Source organism: Erpetoichthys calabaricus, chromosome 4 (genome assembly GCF_900747795.2).
Source record: "Erpetoichthys calabaricus chromosome 4, fErpCal1.3, whole genome shotgun sequence".
Taxonomy (NCBI): domain Eukaryota; kingdom Metazoa; phylum Chordata; class Cladistia; order Polypteriformes; family Polypteridae; genus Erpetoichthys; species Erpetoichthys calabaricus.
In genome coordinates this window covers 188,872,989-188,887,354 of record NC_041397.2, presented here as the reverse complement: position 1 = coordinate 188,887,354, position 14,366 = coordinate 188,872,989, and the positions used below count along the sequence as shown (strand labels likewise).

General features: G+C 36.7%; 1 protein-coding gene across 1 annotated transcript in view; it reads left to right on the top strand.

Annotated features, from left to right (window-relative positions):
- LOC114651178 (transmembrane protein 255B) overlaps positions 1–13,379 on the top strand; it is a 177,717-nt gene extending 164,338 nt beyond the window's left edge. Inside the window, exons 7-9 of the mRNA XM_051926233.1 lie at positions 5,560–5,719; positions 10,656–10,799; positions 11,690–13,379. Coding sequence (XP_051782193.1) covers positions 5,560–5,719; positions 10,656–10,799; positions 11,690–11,854 — 469 coding nt within the window. The 3' untranslated portion in view covers positions 11,855–13,379. The remainder of the gene's footprint in view (positions 1–5,559; positions 5,720–10,655; positions 10,800–11,689) is intronic.
- Positions 13,380–14,366: the final 987 nt, after the last annotated feature.

Genomic DNA, 14,366 nt, shown 5'->3' with positions numbered 1-14,366 from the left:
TTTGCACAGCACTTCGCTGATGAAGAGTCATTCTAAATGTGTCCATGTTTTATTGTCTAGCACATGCACAGTTGGTGTGCAAAGGACCGCGTGGACACAAAAAGCTTAACGTATGTGGTCACAGAAGTGCATGTCTTCGTGACATGACTGGTGATAAAATTTACATCACACAGAGCCTTGTGGCTTTGCAGAAGCACAAAATATAAAAGAGAGAAAAAAGCGGACACATGGGGCACTCCTAAAATATATAAAAACATCTGGAATGTACAACCATGGAAGAGCACCAACAAGGATCAATGGTGGGACCGATGGCAAAACACTTTCAGGGAGTAACAATCTGAAATGAATAATTTGGAGACTGGAGTATTTACAGGCACCTATAATATGGGTTAAAACAGATTTCCAGAAGAGGGCTAAGACAGTTAAATTGTACGTGGAAATCTGCCACGGCACATGTAAACTACAGATATGTTTGCGGCTTTTCAGCCATGTGAAAATGCTGCAGTCATTTCAATAACTTAAATTGGGGATTTGTTTTGCAATAAAAAGTGGTGTAAAAAAGGATATATACTAGCTGAAATAATCTCTCTCAAAGTAAATTTGAGATTAAATATATGAATAATTGAGGTTGCACAAAATGTATCTCTGTTTTAAAACAGAAGGTTTTTAATTTAGCCAATGTTTTTTAAATTTTAACAATCTGAACTAGCACTTTGTTTGAGATATCTCAACTTTTCTGGCAAATTTTCTTGAGAAATAAATGTGCCAAATCAGTCTATTAGGAGCTGAGTTGTTTCTTGAGGACAGACAGACTAGCAGACATACAGACAGCACGATAACAATAGGCATTTTATTAAAATATACCTAGTAAATGAAAATGCACATACCTCATTGGAGATGCCTTTCACAAGACTTAGTACTTCCTCAGTAAACAGTGGTTTGAATTGGTTTGTCTACCAACAAAAAAAAAACAAAAGGTACTGATTATTTTTACTCATTCAAAAGCAAAGTCCCGTTCTTTTTTTTATCACATTCTGAAAAACAACATCTCTATCAGCTACAGGAAAAAAACATGTTTCATTCTGTTCAGTCATGGCTTGGCTCCATCAGTTAAGTTTTGATGTGTATTTTTTTTCTCTTTTTTAACTTCAAAAAGAGCTGACCGTTGATTGGTATTGTGAACTTAATGACTACGTGCAGGTGGACAAAAGTGTTGGCTTTTTCAAAAATGCAAGGGTATGCACTGATTAAAAGAGTGTAGTGTAATCAGTTTATCTCCAATATATTGTTACAAATGCTGGACAAAGTAAATGAAGTGTGTGAATAGCCGACTGCATCACACCGCCATTGTCCAGCTGCCTGAATCTCACTTCGTAGATTATGTCAAATATAACATCACAATAGGTAATATTGTGGAAAAAAAATTCCTCCATTTTCAAAGAAGGCACTTACGGAGCCCAGATGAGAATACATAACAATTCTTTATTTGCATAGAGTTATGCATAAATGTATCAGTCCGGAGTAAGTAATCATAGGAATGGTGTATGGGCTTTTCCTATAATTTATCTCCGCTATCTGGAGGGGTGTTTGTTACACATTTACCTCATTCTAACCTTAGAAAATTACATTGGTAACTTCTCTAATATGAAGCAGAGACCTCTTGCAGTTTAAGTTACATTTAGCTAACCCTTGAGTTTCATTCAATCCTTTTCCTTGTGTTTAATAATTATGTTATGGCTTCATACATATATACATATATATATATATATTTATATATATATATATATATATATATATATATACTAGGGGGCTCTGCCCCCTGCTCACTTCGCTCACCCACCCCTGGGTTTGGTTTACTGGATATACAATTTAAAGAAATTGTTAGTTTCATGGGAATTCTTATACAGTATATACATTATTTTCACTTTTACTTTAAAACTTTTGTAAAAACAATACTTGTCCTTTATTTCCGGCTGCTCGCGTTGTGAAGAGGGTGCGGCTGAACGCACACTAAGGAGAAGCGGTTGGATCATCTGCTGGCTTTCTGCTGCTGGCGAGCTGCGTGTTTTGCTTGTCGCTTGTCGTTATTTTAAGAGCTGGGAGCACATGAAGCGTGTCTGCCAACAGCAATCCAACAACTGCTAGGTTAGATGTCTGTGGACTTGTTTTAAATGATGTCTCACTGCCTTGTCTTGCGTGACGTTGTAAAAACAATACTTGTCCTTTATTTCTGGCCTGGGCATGATTAAATCTCTTTCTTGCAGGACATATAACACTGCACGTGTTGTCAAGGGGGGAAGGGGGGGGCGGCTGAATGCATGCTAAGGAGATGCTGTCGGATCATCTGCTGTCTTTCTGCTGCTGTTGCTGCTGTCGTACTGCCCATTGATCATTTTAAAGTCTGTACAGCAGCTGACCTTTTGCCACTTGCGTCTCTGCCGCTCGTGTTGTGAAGGGGGAGGTGTGGTTGGGGTTAGGGTGGCTGAACGCATGCAAGAAGTGGTCAGATCATCTGCTGGGTTTCTGCTGCTGGCGAGCTGCATGATTTGCTTCTCGCTTGTCGTTGTTTTAAGAGCTGGGAGCAAGTTAAAGTGTCTCTTGCGGGACTTCAAGTTGTCTTCCGAGAAGATCACGTCTCGTCTCCCTAGTCTCCCTTCCAAAGATTTTTTTTTATAATAGAGATATATACACTTTTAATTAATTGTAAAAGATTATTATGTATTAACTAGAAATTCCATAGTAATAATAAGCAAAACAGCTGAGTGTCCTTTTGGATATCTCACATCTCATGTGAAAGTTTGCAATACCAAAACTTAATGCAAGCAAGTTTTTGGATTTGGAGACTCTTAAGCTTTTTGTAATGGGGGGAGTGTAGAAAGAAAGGAGATTGCTATTTCAGTTGGCAACACCGCATACATTGGTTTAGACAACACATTTCTGAGAACAGGATCTGATTTAACATACTGTAAGCAGGGGAAAAGTATCTTTTGTAAATGCAACATTTCTAAACACAATGCAAGCTGAAACAAAAAGACGTACTGTAAGATAAATGCTGTAATCCAGCAAGACAATTACATTTTTATCTCAAAATGGTTGAGAAAAAAACGTTGCAGCTGCTACCTGTGATGACCTGTCCCCTTTATCGATTCTCTTATTTAAACATTGTGAATACTCATGAAATTGTGCGGAGCAGCGCACTGGCTGACGGGAATTGTAGTCCCCACATTAGCATTGTCCACAACACTGCAAATAAGATGGAGGGGGAAGGGCATTAATATATATTAAATAACTTTCTTAGAGGATCAGTTGTAGAAAATTACTGTAACTACACTCACAGCCACAGCACCTGGCAAGCACTTGAGCTTTATAGCGCACTTGTTAAATGTGTCTTCCTCAAGCTTTCCTGAACTTTGCTCCTTTCACTTTGCATTTGCAGATGCCCTTCATTTGCATAAACCAGCACACCCCATTTCTCCATGCAATTTCTGTCAGCACATGTGGTGAAAAGGGGACAGTGCATTAGAATGACCTACTTGCTAAAACACTATTAACATCAAATATCAACAAATAAAACACACATATTGACTAATTTTCTTTTTTTCTACAATGACACCAAATATCTATCAAATCTGTTAAAGCATTTTTGAGATTTTGGGGCATTTAAGTTTTCTATTTTGATGGGGTTTACCCCTAAATATTGTTATATTGAACTGTTCTTTTTTAATGGATACAGTACCTAGCGCAAAGATGTACCATCGTGCCAAATTTCAGCTTTTAAGCTAAACAGTGAATAGTGTTTTTGTTGACAAGAGTGTGAGTCAGTCAGTCAACTTTGCATTATACAGTTAGGTCCATAAATATTTGGACAGAGACAACTTTTTTCTAATTTTGGTTTTGTACATTACCACAATGAATTTTAAATGAAACAACTCAGATGCAGTTGAAGTGCAGACTTTCAGATTTAATTCAGTGGGGTGAACAAAACGATTGCATAAATGTGAGGCAACTAAAGCATTTTTTTAACACAATCCCTTAATTTCAGGGGCTCAAAAGTAATTGGACAAATTAAATAACTGGAAATAAAATGTTAATTTCTAATACTTGGTTCAAAACCCTTTGCTGGCATTGACAGCCTGAAGTCTTGAACTCATGGACATCACCAGATGCTGGGTTTCCTCCTTTTTAATGCTCTGCCAGGCCTTTACTGCAGCGGCTTTCGGTTGCTGTTTGTTTGTGGGCCTTTCTGTCCGAAGTTTAGTCTTCAACAAGAGAAATGCATGCTCAATTGGGTTAAGATCAGGTGACTGACTTGGCCATTCAAGAATTTTGCACTTCTTTGCTTTAATAAACTCCTGGGTAGCTTTGGCTGTATGTTTTGGGTCATTGTCCATCTGTATCATGAAACACAGCCCAATCAATTTGACTGCATTTAGCTGGATTTGAGCAGACAGTATGTCTCTGAACACCTCAGAATTCATTCGGCTGCTTCTGTCCTGTGTCACATCATCAATAAACACTAGTGTCCCAGTGCCACTGGCAGCCATGCACGCCCAAGCCATCACACTACAGATGATGTGGTATGCTTTGGATAATAAGCTGTTCCTCGCCTTCTCCATACTTTTTTCTTGCCATCATTCTGGTAGAGGTTGATCTTGGTTTCATCTGTCCAAAGAATGTTTTTCCAGAACTGTGCTGGCTGTGTTAGATGTTCTTTAGCAAAGTCCAATCTAGCCTTTCTATTCTTGAGTCTTATGAGTGGCTTGCACCTTGCAGTGCACCCTCTGTATTTACTTTCATGCAGTCTTCTCTTTATGGTAGACTTGGATATCGATATGCCTACCCCCTGGAGAATCCTGTTCACTTGGTTGGCTGTTGTGAAGGGGTTTCTCTTCATCATGGAAATGATTCTGCGATCATCCACCACTGTTGTCGTCCGTGGACGTCCAAGTCTTTTTGCGTTGCTGAGTTCACCAGTGCTTGCTTTCTTTCTCAGGATGTACCAAACTGTAGATTTTGCCACTCGTAATATTGTAGCAATTTCTCTGATGGTTTTTTCTATTTTCACAGCTTAAGGATGGCTTCTTTCACCTGCATGGAGAGCTCCTTTGACCGCATGTTGTCTGTTCACAGCAAAATCTTCCACATGCAAGCAACACACCTCAGATCAACTCCAGGCATTTTATCTGCTTAATTGATAATGACATAACGACGGACTTGCCCACACCTGCCCATGAAATAGCCTTTGAGTCAATTGTCCAATTATTTTTGAGCCCCTGAAATGAAGGGATTGTGTTAAAAAAAATGCTTTAGTTGCCTCACATTTTTATGCAATTGTTTTGTTCACCCCACTGAATTAAAGCTGAAAGTCTGCACTTCAACTGCATCTGAGTTGTTTCATTTAAAATTCATTGTGGTAATGTACAGAACCAAAATTAGAAAAAAGTTGTCTCTGTACAAATATTTATGGACCTAACTGTATATGTATAGTTTGTAAGTTTGTATGTAAGTTTCACTTAAATGACAATAATATCATGTATGTGTTGGCCTGTTTGTTTATAGTCCTGAACACTTCACCGAGTTCTATGAATTCACAGCTGTTAAGAGGTGCATGGATGTCACCCATCTTTACCGTCTGCTTTGGGCTTCTGTTGTGCTGAACATTCTTAGCCTCTTCCTAGGGATCGTCACAGCTGCTATTCTTGGAGCTTTCAAGGACATGGTATGTTGGTTGATTCGTCTGAATCTGTTCTAAAATTCTTGAGAAAGTTCTGGAAATCATGAAAGCACTTAAAAATCAGAAGAGTTTGGACATATTTTTTAATATGTTAAATTAAATGTTTGGAATATATATTTTTTAAGAATAAATACATAAATAATAGAGATGTGTCATGTGCATTCACTTCTTTCTCAAATTACTGTCTATTAAAGGTAAAATGTGTGGTAACACATTTGTTTAGACATCCTTTACAAGAGCTGTTAATTGTAAACATTTATTTATTATGGTTATTATGGTATTAACAATAACCAGTTATTACAAACATTAAAATTCATTTATTAGGATTTATTTTACTTTGTTGTATATCATGCAAATATGTATGTTGTATAGTATGTGTTATATAGCAAACTAATAAAATATACTTATTAATTTGCAGAACATTGTTATTTTAAAATGTAATATGATGTATTAATAACACTATTATTAAACACTATTTAATAACACTAATTAATACCATTATTCATACTGTAATATGCTTACTGACTGTTAGCTGTTTATAAAACATACCTCAAGTGTTACAGAACATGCCTTGTAATAATTCTAAACTGTAACTCTTGCCAAAACATCTTAGCTGTAACTCATTTATAAGAAAAGCCCTGGTATCCCAAATAAGGACTTTTTTGACATTACCCATGATACAAATTTATCATATTGCCACCATCATTTCATTTACAAAAGAATTTCATATCTGTTTTGTGGTGTTTGAGATGAGGTGACTTTCCTTTTAGTCCTGCACCATTTGCTTCCAGAATAGGGAGCAACTTGCTGAAAACCTGTGCTGGAGAAAGAAAGATGAGAAAAGAATGAATTAACTTTTAATTGACTCTCTTTCCCTAAGTTTATTTTCAGCTATAACAATAAATACAATATTTTTATCTTAAGTTAAAAATATTTTTGTTTACAATACAGGACCTGATCTAAAGTCATGAACACAATACACTGTGTTTCAACAACAACTACAACATTTATTTATATAGCACATTTTCATACAAATAGTGTAGCTCAAAGTGCTTTACCAGATGAAGAAAGACAAGTTTATATGTAACATAAATAAAATTAGGCAATACTATGTAACAATGAATAAAGTAATGTCAGATGGACAGGAGAGCAGAAAAAAACAAAAATAAGTCCAGATTGCCCAGAGAAAAACAACAAAATCTGCAGGGGCTCCAAGACCAAGAGACCGCCCAGCCCCTACTAGGCATTTTACCTAACATAAATGATCTGAATCAGTCCTCATGGTTTTCAGGCTTCACATGGAAGAATTAGATGATGATGATCATGTGGACATCTGGCTTTCAATCCATCAATGTAGGGGCTGCATGGTGCCTTGATCAGATGATGATGGCACAGATCACCACCACAGAAAACCAGAAAAAGAACAGCAGAGAATAGTAGGGACTAGTATGAATTGCAAGGCCATGATAAAAATGAGATAAAGGGGATTATCAGAGAAGGACTTGAACAGAACATTTCTGTATATGCAGATGATATGGTACTGTATATATCAGACCCACAAATACTGTGCCTGCAGTCCTAACAGCACTAATAGAATTTCAAAAGATTTCTGGTCTCAGAATTAATTTCAAAAAAATGTGCACTTTCCAGTGGATTCTTAAGCATACAATTTTAGATTGGACACCTTCCCTTTTATCATTGCAGATCAGTTTAAATACCTAGGGGTAAACATCACAAGTAAACATAAAACTCTTTATCAACAAAATATTGCCATCTGTATGGAAAAAAATTAAGCAAGACTTCCATAGATGGTCTAGCCTTCATCTCACTCTACCTGGAAGTATTAATATTGTTTTTATATCAAAACATTCCAATATACATCACTAAATCATTTTTAAGAAATTAGATTCAACCATAAAATCATTTATTTGGAATTCAAAACATCCATGTATCCAAAGGGCGACCCTACAAAGACCTAAGGCGGAAGGTGGCATGGCTCTACCTAACTTTCAATTTTATTACTGGGCAGCAAATATACAAGCTATAAAAACATGGACTTGGACACAAATAGATGAACATACACAGGCTTGGTCCACAATAGAAATAAAATCCTGCAGTACTTCTTTATATTCCTTGCTTTGTACCCCAACAAGTACAAGTCATCGCCAATATACTAACAACCCTTTGTGCTTCACTGACTCAGAATATGGAACCAATGTAGGAAGTATTTAAGATAGTGAAGCTTTTATCTGTGGCACCTCTGCAAGAGAACTACCTTTTTCCACCCTCTGAAATGTACAGTGGAACCTCGGTTCACGACCATAATTCGTCCCAAAACTCTGGTCGTAAACCGAGTTAGTCGTGAACCAAAGCAATTTGCCCCATAGGATTGTGTGTAAATACAATTAATCCGTTCCAGACCGTACAAACTGTATGTACTGTATATATATATATATATTTAGTTTTTAAGCACAAATATAGTTAATTACACCATGGAATGCACAGCGTAATAGTAAACTAATGTAAAAACACTGAATAACACTGAGAAAACCTTGAACAACAGAGAAAACTAGCACTGCAATAGTTCGCGCTATAGTACTATGAACCGCTCGCTGAAAACACTTTTTTTTTTAATGAGTTTTAAGCACAGGGGAAAAAATGAACATTTGAAAAATCCGTAATTTAATAAACCACCAAGAAAAGTAACATTGCAACAATGCAGGCTACGAACCGATCACTGTAAACAGAACTGAAAACAAAAACAAGCCTTCTCTACCTTATGCATCCCTCCCTCTCTCTCGCCTGTGTGTGTGTGCGTGTGTCTCTCTTTTGCGAGCCTGGAGCGCCTGTGTGTGTGTCTCTCTAGTGCGCTGCTGTGTGTGTGCGCGCCTCTCTCGACCTCTCCTGTGTGTGCGCGCGTCTGTCTCTCTCTCGTGCTCCTGTGTGTGTGTGCAGCTCTCTCTGTCTTGCGCTGCCTCTGTGTGTGCCTCAGTCTCTCGTGCTGCCTCTCTCTCACGCTGCCTGTGTGTGTGTGTGTGTATGTGTCGCGCTCTCTCGCTCTCTCTCTTGCTCGCTGCACAGGAAATGCACAGGGAGAGACTGAATATGTACAAACCGAAAGGGAAACTGGCTTGTTCGTATACCGAGTGTGTGGTCGTGAACCGAGGCAAAAGTTTGACAAACTTTTTGGTCGTAAACCGATTTGTACATGTACCGAGACGTTCGTGAACCGAGGTTCCACTGTACGCAGTTTTTAATGTCTGGATTAAATCACTTAAGAGATCTACAGTATACATAGAAAATGTCTTTGCATCCTATGAACAATTACTCTCCAAATTTAACTTTCCATTAGCACATTTCTTTCAATACCTTCAAATTAGAAACTTTGTTAAATAAAACCTGCCCAATTTTCCTCACCTCCTACCTACCTTTATGCCAGAAAAAATATTGATCCGTCTTGAGGGCTCTTGTAAATGTGTCAACAAGCTCTGCAGTGTTCCAAATAACGATATAGTATTTATAAAAGGTGTCATTTTGCTTGACTTCTCACTCTATACAACTCTAAGTAACTGACACGCAGGTAAACAGACTTGAGCTGAGAAAACTGTGCGGCGGTGGGGGGATGTGATAGCAGGCTGCTTGCTGCTTATCGACACATTTACAAGACAAAAGACGCTGATGGAGAGGTGTGAAGGGATTTAAGGTAGAAAGGATTTAAGAGTTTTTTCGTAGGCTTTGGTAATTCTAGTGTTAAAATTGTCAAAAAATGTTTCCAGGGCAAGATCCAACCTGTGAACGTTGCAATCAAGTTCCCGCCTCATTGGGCCATATGTTTTGGTCATGCACCAAATGAACATCATTTTGGAGAAAAATCTTTAAATGCCTGTCAGACAGCCTTGGTGTCAGAATCCCTCCTAATCCATTAACAACTGTGTTTGGTGTACTCCCAGATGGGTTTAGAGTGGAGAAAGACAAACAAACTGTGACTGCCTTTACTTCACTATTGGCACATAGACTTATCTTGCTCAACTGGAAGAATCCTAACTCTCCTATTCTAAGTCAGTGGGTAACTGATGTTATATACTATTTGAAATTGGAAAAAAAAATTTAATTCTCACTTAGAGAATCTGTGCAAAACTTTTTCAAAACCTGGCAGGATCTAATCAATAACATTTTAGAATAAGCATTTTAATTGAGGAAGCAGATTCTCTTCCTTCTTCTATTTTTTTTACTCTATTTTTTATCAATTTATTACTTTATCTTTTTACTTATTTTTACTAGCTTAAATATTTACTCTGCTGGCACAGCTCTCTTTCTTATGGGTGGGGGTTGATTTGTTTTAAAAAAAAAAGTCTTGTAAAACTTGACTTATCCATCCATCCATCCATCCATTGTCCAACCCGCTGAATCCGAACACAGGGTCGCGGGGGTCTGCTGGAGCCAATCCCAGCCAACACAGGGCACAAGGCAGGGAACCAATCCTGGGCAGGGTGCCAACCCACCGCAGGACACACACAAACACACCCATACATCAAGCACACACTAGGGCCAATTTAGAATCGCCAATCCACCTAACCTGCATGTCTTTGGACTGTGGGAGGAAACCGGAGCGCCCGGAGGAACTTGACTTATTTGTATGGAATGTTATTTGATTTTAATAAAATCATTAAAATAAAATAAAAAGTTATAAATCAACTCTTCTATAAGTCTTTGGCATTTGGTAGGGAAACAAGAACACCTAAAGAAAACACATACATGACTTGGTCACCTCATCACCTGTTATGTTATGTTAAGTCATTGTTAAAAATATTACAAAACAAAGGATAATCACCATTATGAGTAGTTTAACTTAAAGTCTTAATAATGAATTGCTCTGTTATATATGATTACACATAACTGTATATTTTCTTTTTCTTTACAGGCAGCCTCTTCTCAGCTTCTTTTTAGCCAAGCACCACCTCCTCACATTCTCTACAACCCTGCCCAACAGATGATGACCTACACTGGCTTTTGTGCACCTACCCAAGCTCTCCCGGCATACCCAAATTACTCACTGCCACACCAGGTAAATCATATTAGAGGGAGAAGGGAAGATGAGTTAAGTCGATTTAATAGCACTAGCAAGCATACCCTTTAAGGTGTTCAATTTTCACTTCACATAGTATGCGGTATGCTTTATAATTACTTCTAAAAAGTTATGCGCATATTTATATTTTGCATGACATAGGAAACATATTTTGTCAGGAATTTTATGAAAATAATTTAAAAAAATGTATTCATTCAATCTCTAAGCCATTCACACACAAATGGCCAAATTGCATTACAAATTCTAACCTTAGGTGGTAAGGACTTATAAAACCCCAAATGTACAGTACATGTAGTTGCTAAGAAAGCAGACAGGTTAGTATAAAGTCAAGCACCAAGAAAGGGGACCACCATTGTCTGTGATCATAGTAGAGAGATTCAGCATCATTCTTTTGTGGAAAATACACTGATGTGTATCCTGCTCTGTAGGATTATTAAAGGATCACTCTTGATGAGAATGACCACTCAGGTGTATATGACTGAAATTTGAACTCAATACTTTTCTACCCTTTTTCCCATGAACTTGACATTTTTTTTCTCTACATATGCTAGTCCTAATTAAAGGCAGAAAGCTCGCCTTATCATTTTAAAGCACCTGTATCATCATGCTAGAGTATCATATGATTTTACTTGAATCAAAGTATCTGCCATTATTTTTAGCCACTAGCAGTGTCTACGAAGAGCAGTAAAATATCATTGAACCACAATATGAAGGAAATTATGACAAAAGGCTGTACATGTATGGCAAAGTACTTTTTCAACAGTGACAGATAGTATTTGAACATACAAGTCAACAAAAATTACTTTGCCAATATCTCAATTCAATACTTTTTTGTAACATGATTTTTCTGACTTTTATGTGTCTTTCAGCATCATACTCCTTTGCAAGCACCATCGCCAACTGAAAGTTCAGCCATAGATGACCATCAGCCAATTCCCCAGTCTTCTTCTGGTTGTTCTCTTTCTCCCAATGCCCCCACACTGATCACACAAGCATACAACCAAGCAGACAAGCCACCACCTTATGCTTCTTGACTTTAACACACAGGATACTAGTTTGGCTTAATAAAAAGTACATCTAAGGTGTGTTGTGATTATTTCACTTCTCATGCATTAAAACACCCACTTGATGTTTATATGCTGTTTCAGTTATCAACTTCAGCCAAGGAGTTTCTCTTCCTGAAATTCTGTTAAATAACTAAATAATTTCATTATTCTAGTAATTAGTGAATTATGGTGTCAGCACAAAAGCAAATTAAGCACAGTTATTCAGCGATATTGTTTTTCTGTCATTAGAAAGTCAGCAGAAAAAATAGAAGTGTTTCTCATATGTGTGATTTACTGTAGCTTCTTAAGAAGTGTTTTGTTTAATGCATCCAGTTATTTTCAGTGCATGTTTTTTATTTTCAGAGAAGAGACAGAATGATGCTTAAAACACTACATTGCTTTCAGTTATGAATTATAAAAGTAAACTTTGTACTGCATATACCATATAGGAAAGTACAAACAAGTAGTGAGGAGGATCTTAGATATCAGATCTGAAGGATGTAATACATATAAATTTCATATTCTGTGTGTGTGTGTGTGTGTGTGTGTATGTAAATATATATTTATGTTCATCAGTTCCAGCTCTGTCCATTTTAGTGTCATGGAGTTTAGAGGCTATCCCATCAACGTCACGTACAAGGCAAGAACAAATCCTGGGCTGGGTGCTAGTCCATTGCAGGGCACACTCATGCATGCATCCCCACAGTCACTTGTAAAAATCCAATTCATAGTCACTAGTTAAGTCTAACACATATTTCTTTAGGTCATGGTAGGACCAATGGAGGAGCCACAGAAAACACCCACAAAAACAAACCACCACATAAACTGTAAGTGAGCTAGAATTCAGACTAATCATGCTTGTTTCATATGCTGTGTATTTTTAGCATATTATTGAAATTAAAGGTATTCAGATCTTAATGTATATTTTAATAGCCCAAAAAGACTCCCCGAGTGAAAATCAACATCAAATGCTGATACGATCCCACTTCAGATGGAACTGTACATGTTTGTATTAAATAATGTTTCTTTATCATGTTTCCAGCTACATTTTATATATTTGTTGGGTATTGTGCATACCTTACATTGCTTGCAATATTCTTCATCTGCTGATGAATTCACACAGTACGTAAACATTCTGCTGTGTTAGTGTATAATGTATCATCCACAGCTCTATTTCACAAGTCTGTAGATTTACATTGAAAATGATAAAACTGAATATGGCAGCTGATGACCTTAAAAATGTTTTTTTTTTCTTTCTAGTTACTTTATTTGGTGAAATGTGTTAGTGTTCTGATTTTCAGGTTCTGAGCTGTGGTCCTCAAGTGCCTTTGCATGCTTCTTTGCACACTTAATTGAAAGTTCCTGCCTTCTGCCCTGTACTTACCACACTGAGTCTCCACGTGATCCTGAACTAAATGAAAAAATAATGTTACACAATGAAGATGCTTTACATACGTGTAAGTGTAGCTCTGTGAAAACATAATTAAATAAAAATCTTCTATCAAAAGAAAAACATAAGCACATCTAATGTAATGTTTATAGAAATTTTCTTAGAGAGTCTCCAAAACATCAAAATATTAAATGTCAAGTATCATTGAATGATATTGTTTTCCAGTACACTTTTAATTTGGAGGCTTTAATCTTTAAGGCAAATGGAATCTCAAAAATAAACTTACCATACAGACTGTTAGTTCAAAAGAAGCACTTGTGCTTACAAGTTAATGCACCTTATCTTTGTACAGCTTGTGACTTGCAAAACAGGTTTTGCTAAAAAAAATAAATTAGTAATGAAGTGAGATTATTTTGTATAAATGCAAATGAAAATTAATGTTAATTCCTGCAATTTAAGCATATTCTCATTTCTGGCTCACATAAAATTGAGATTTCAGCACTGTCCTTCAAAGATAAAACTAGGCAATAAGCACAGATTAAAGGGAATTGTTACCAGAACAAGCTTTTAAAATGCATTCTTTAAAAATTTAGTACTGTTTGGCAGCCCTTTATCAGCATCATCCTCAACCAGCATAGCTTCAGCTAACTCATGATCATACTCAATAGCTTTACTCTCTCTATCCAGATTTTTGGCTTTCTTTTTCTATTGCTTATACGTGCTAGAGAAAAAGTCTGAATAGGACTAATGTGATGTCCTAGAATTTATGTCTGTATTAAAATGTATGTAGAATTATACTTAGATTTTCTGAAACTTGATTAAAATTTTAAAAGCACATTTTTAAATATTAGGAAACTTTTTATTTTACAGTGTCTCAGTAAAACTAATATAAATTTGAAAACACTGGTTATGGCCACTGAATGTAATAGAAAAAAATATTAAAAGAAAGGCAGATGTTCATGTCTGATACGGAAGCTAACTTGGCCATTATGAGAGGGGCTGGTCATAGAAACAGAAAAGCTAGAATGTATGGTAAGTCAAAACCAATGTATCAAACTACTTGGTTAAATAATAAAACTGCTATTATAAACTAACAAATGGGCTGATTGT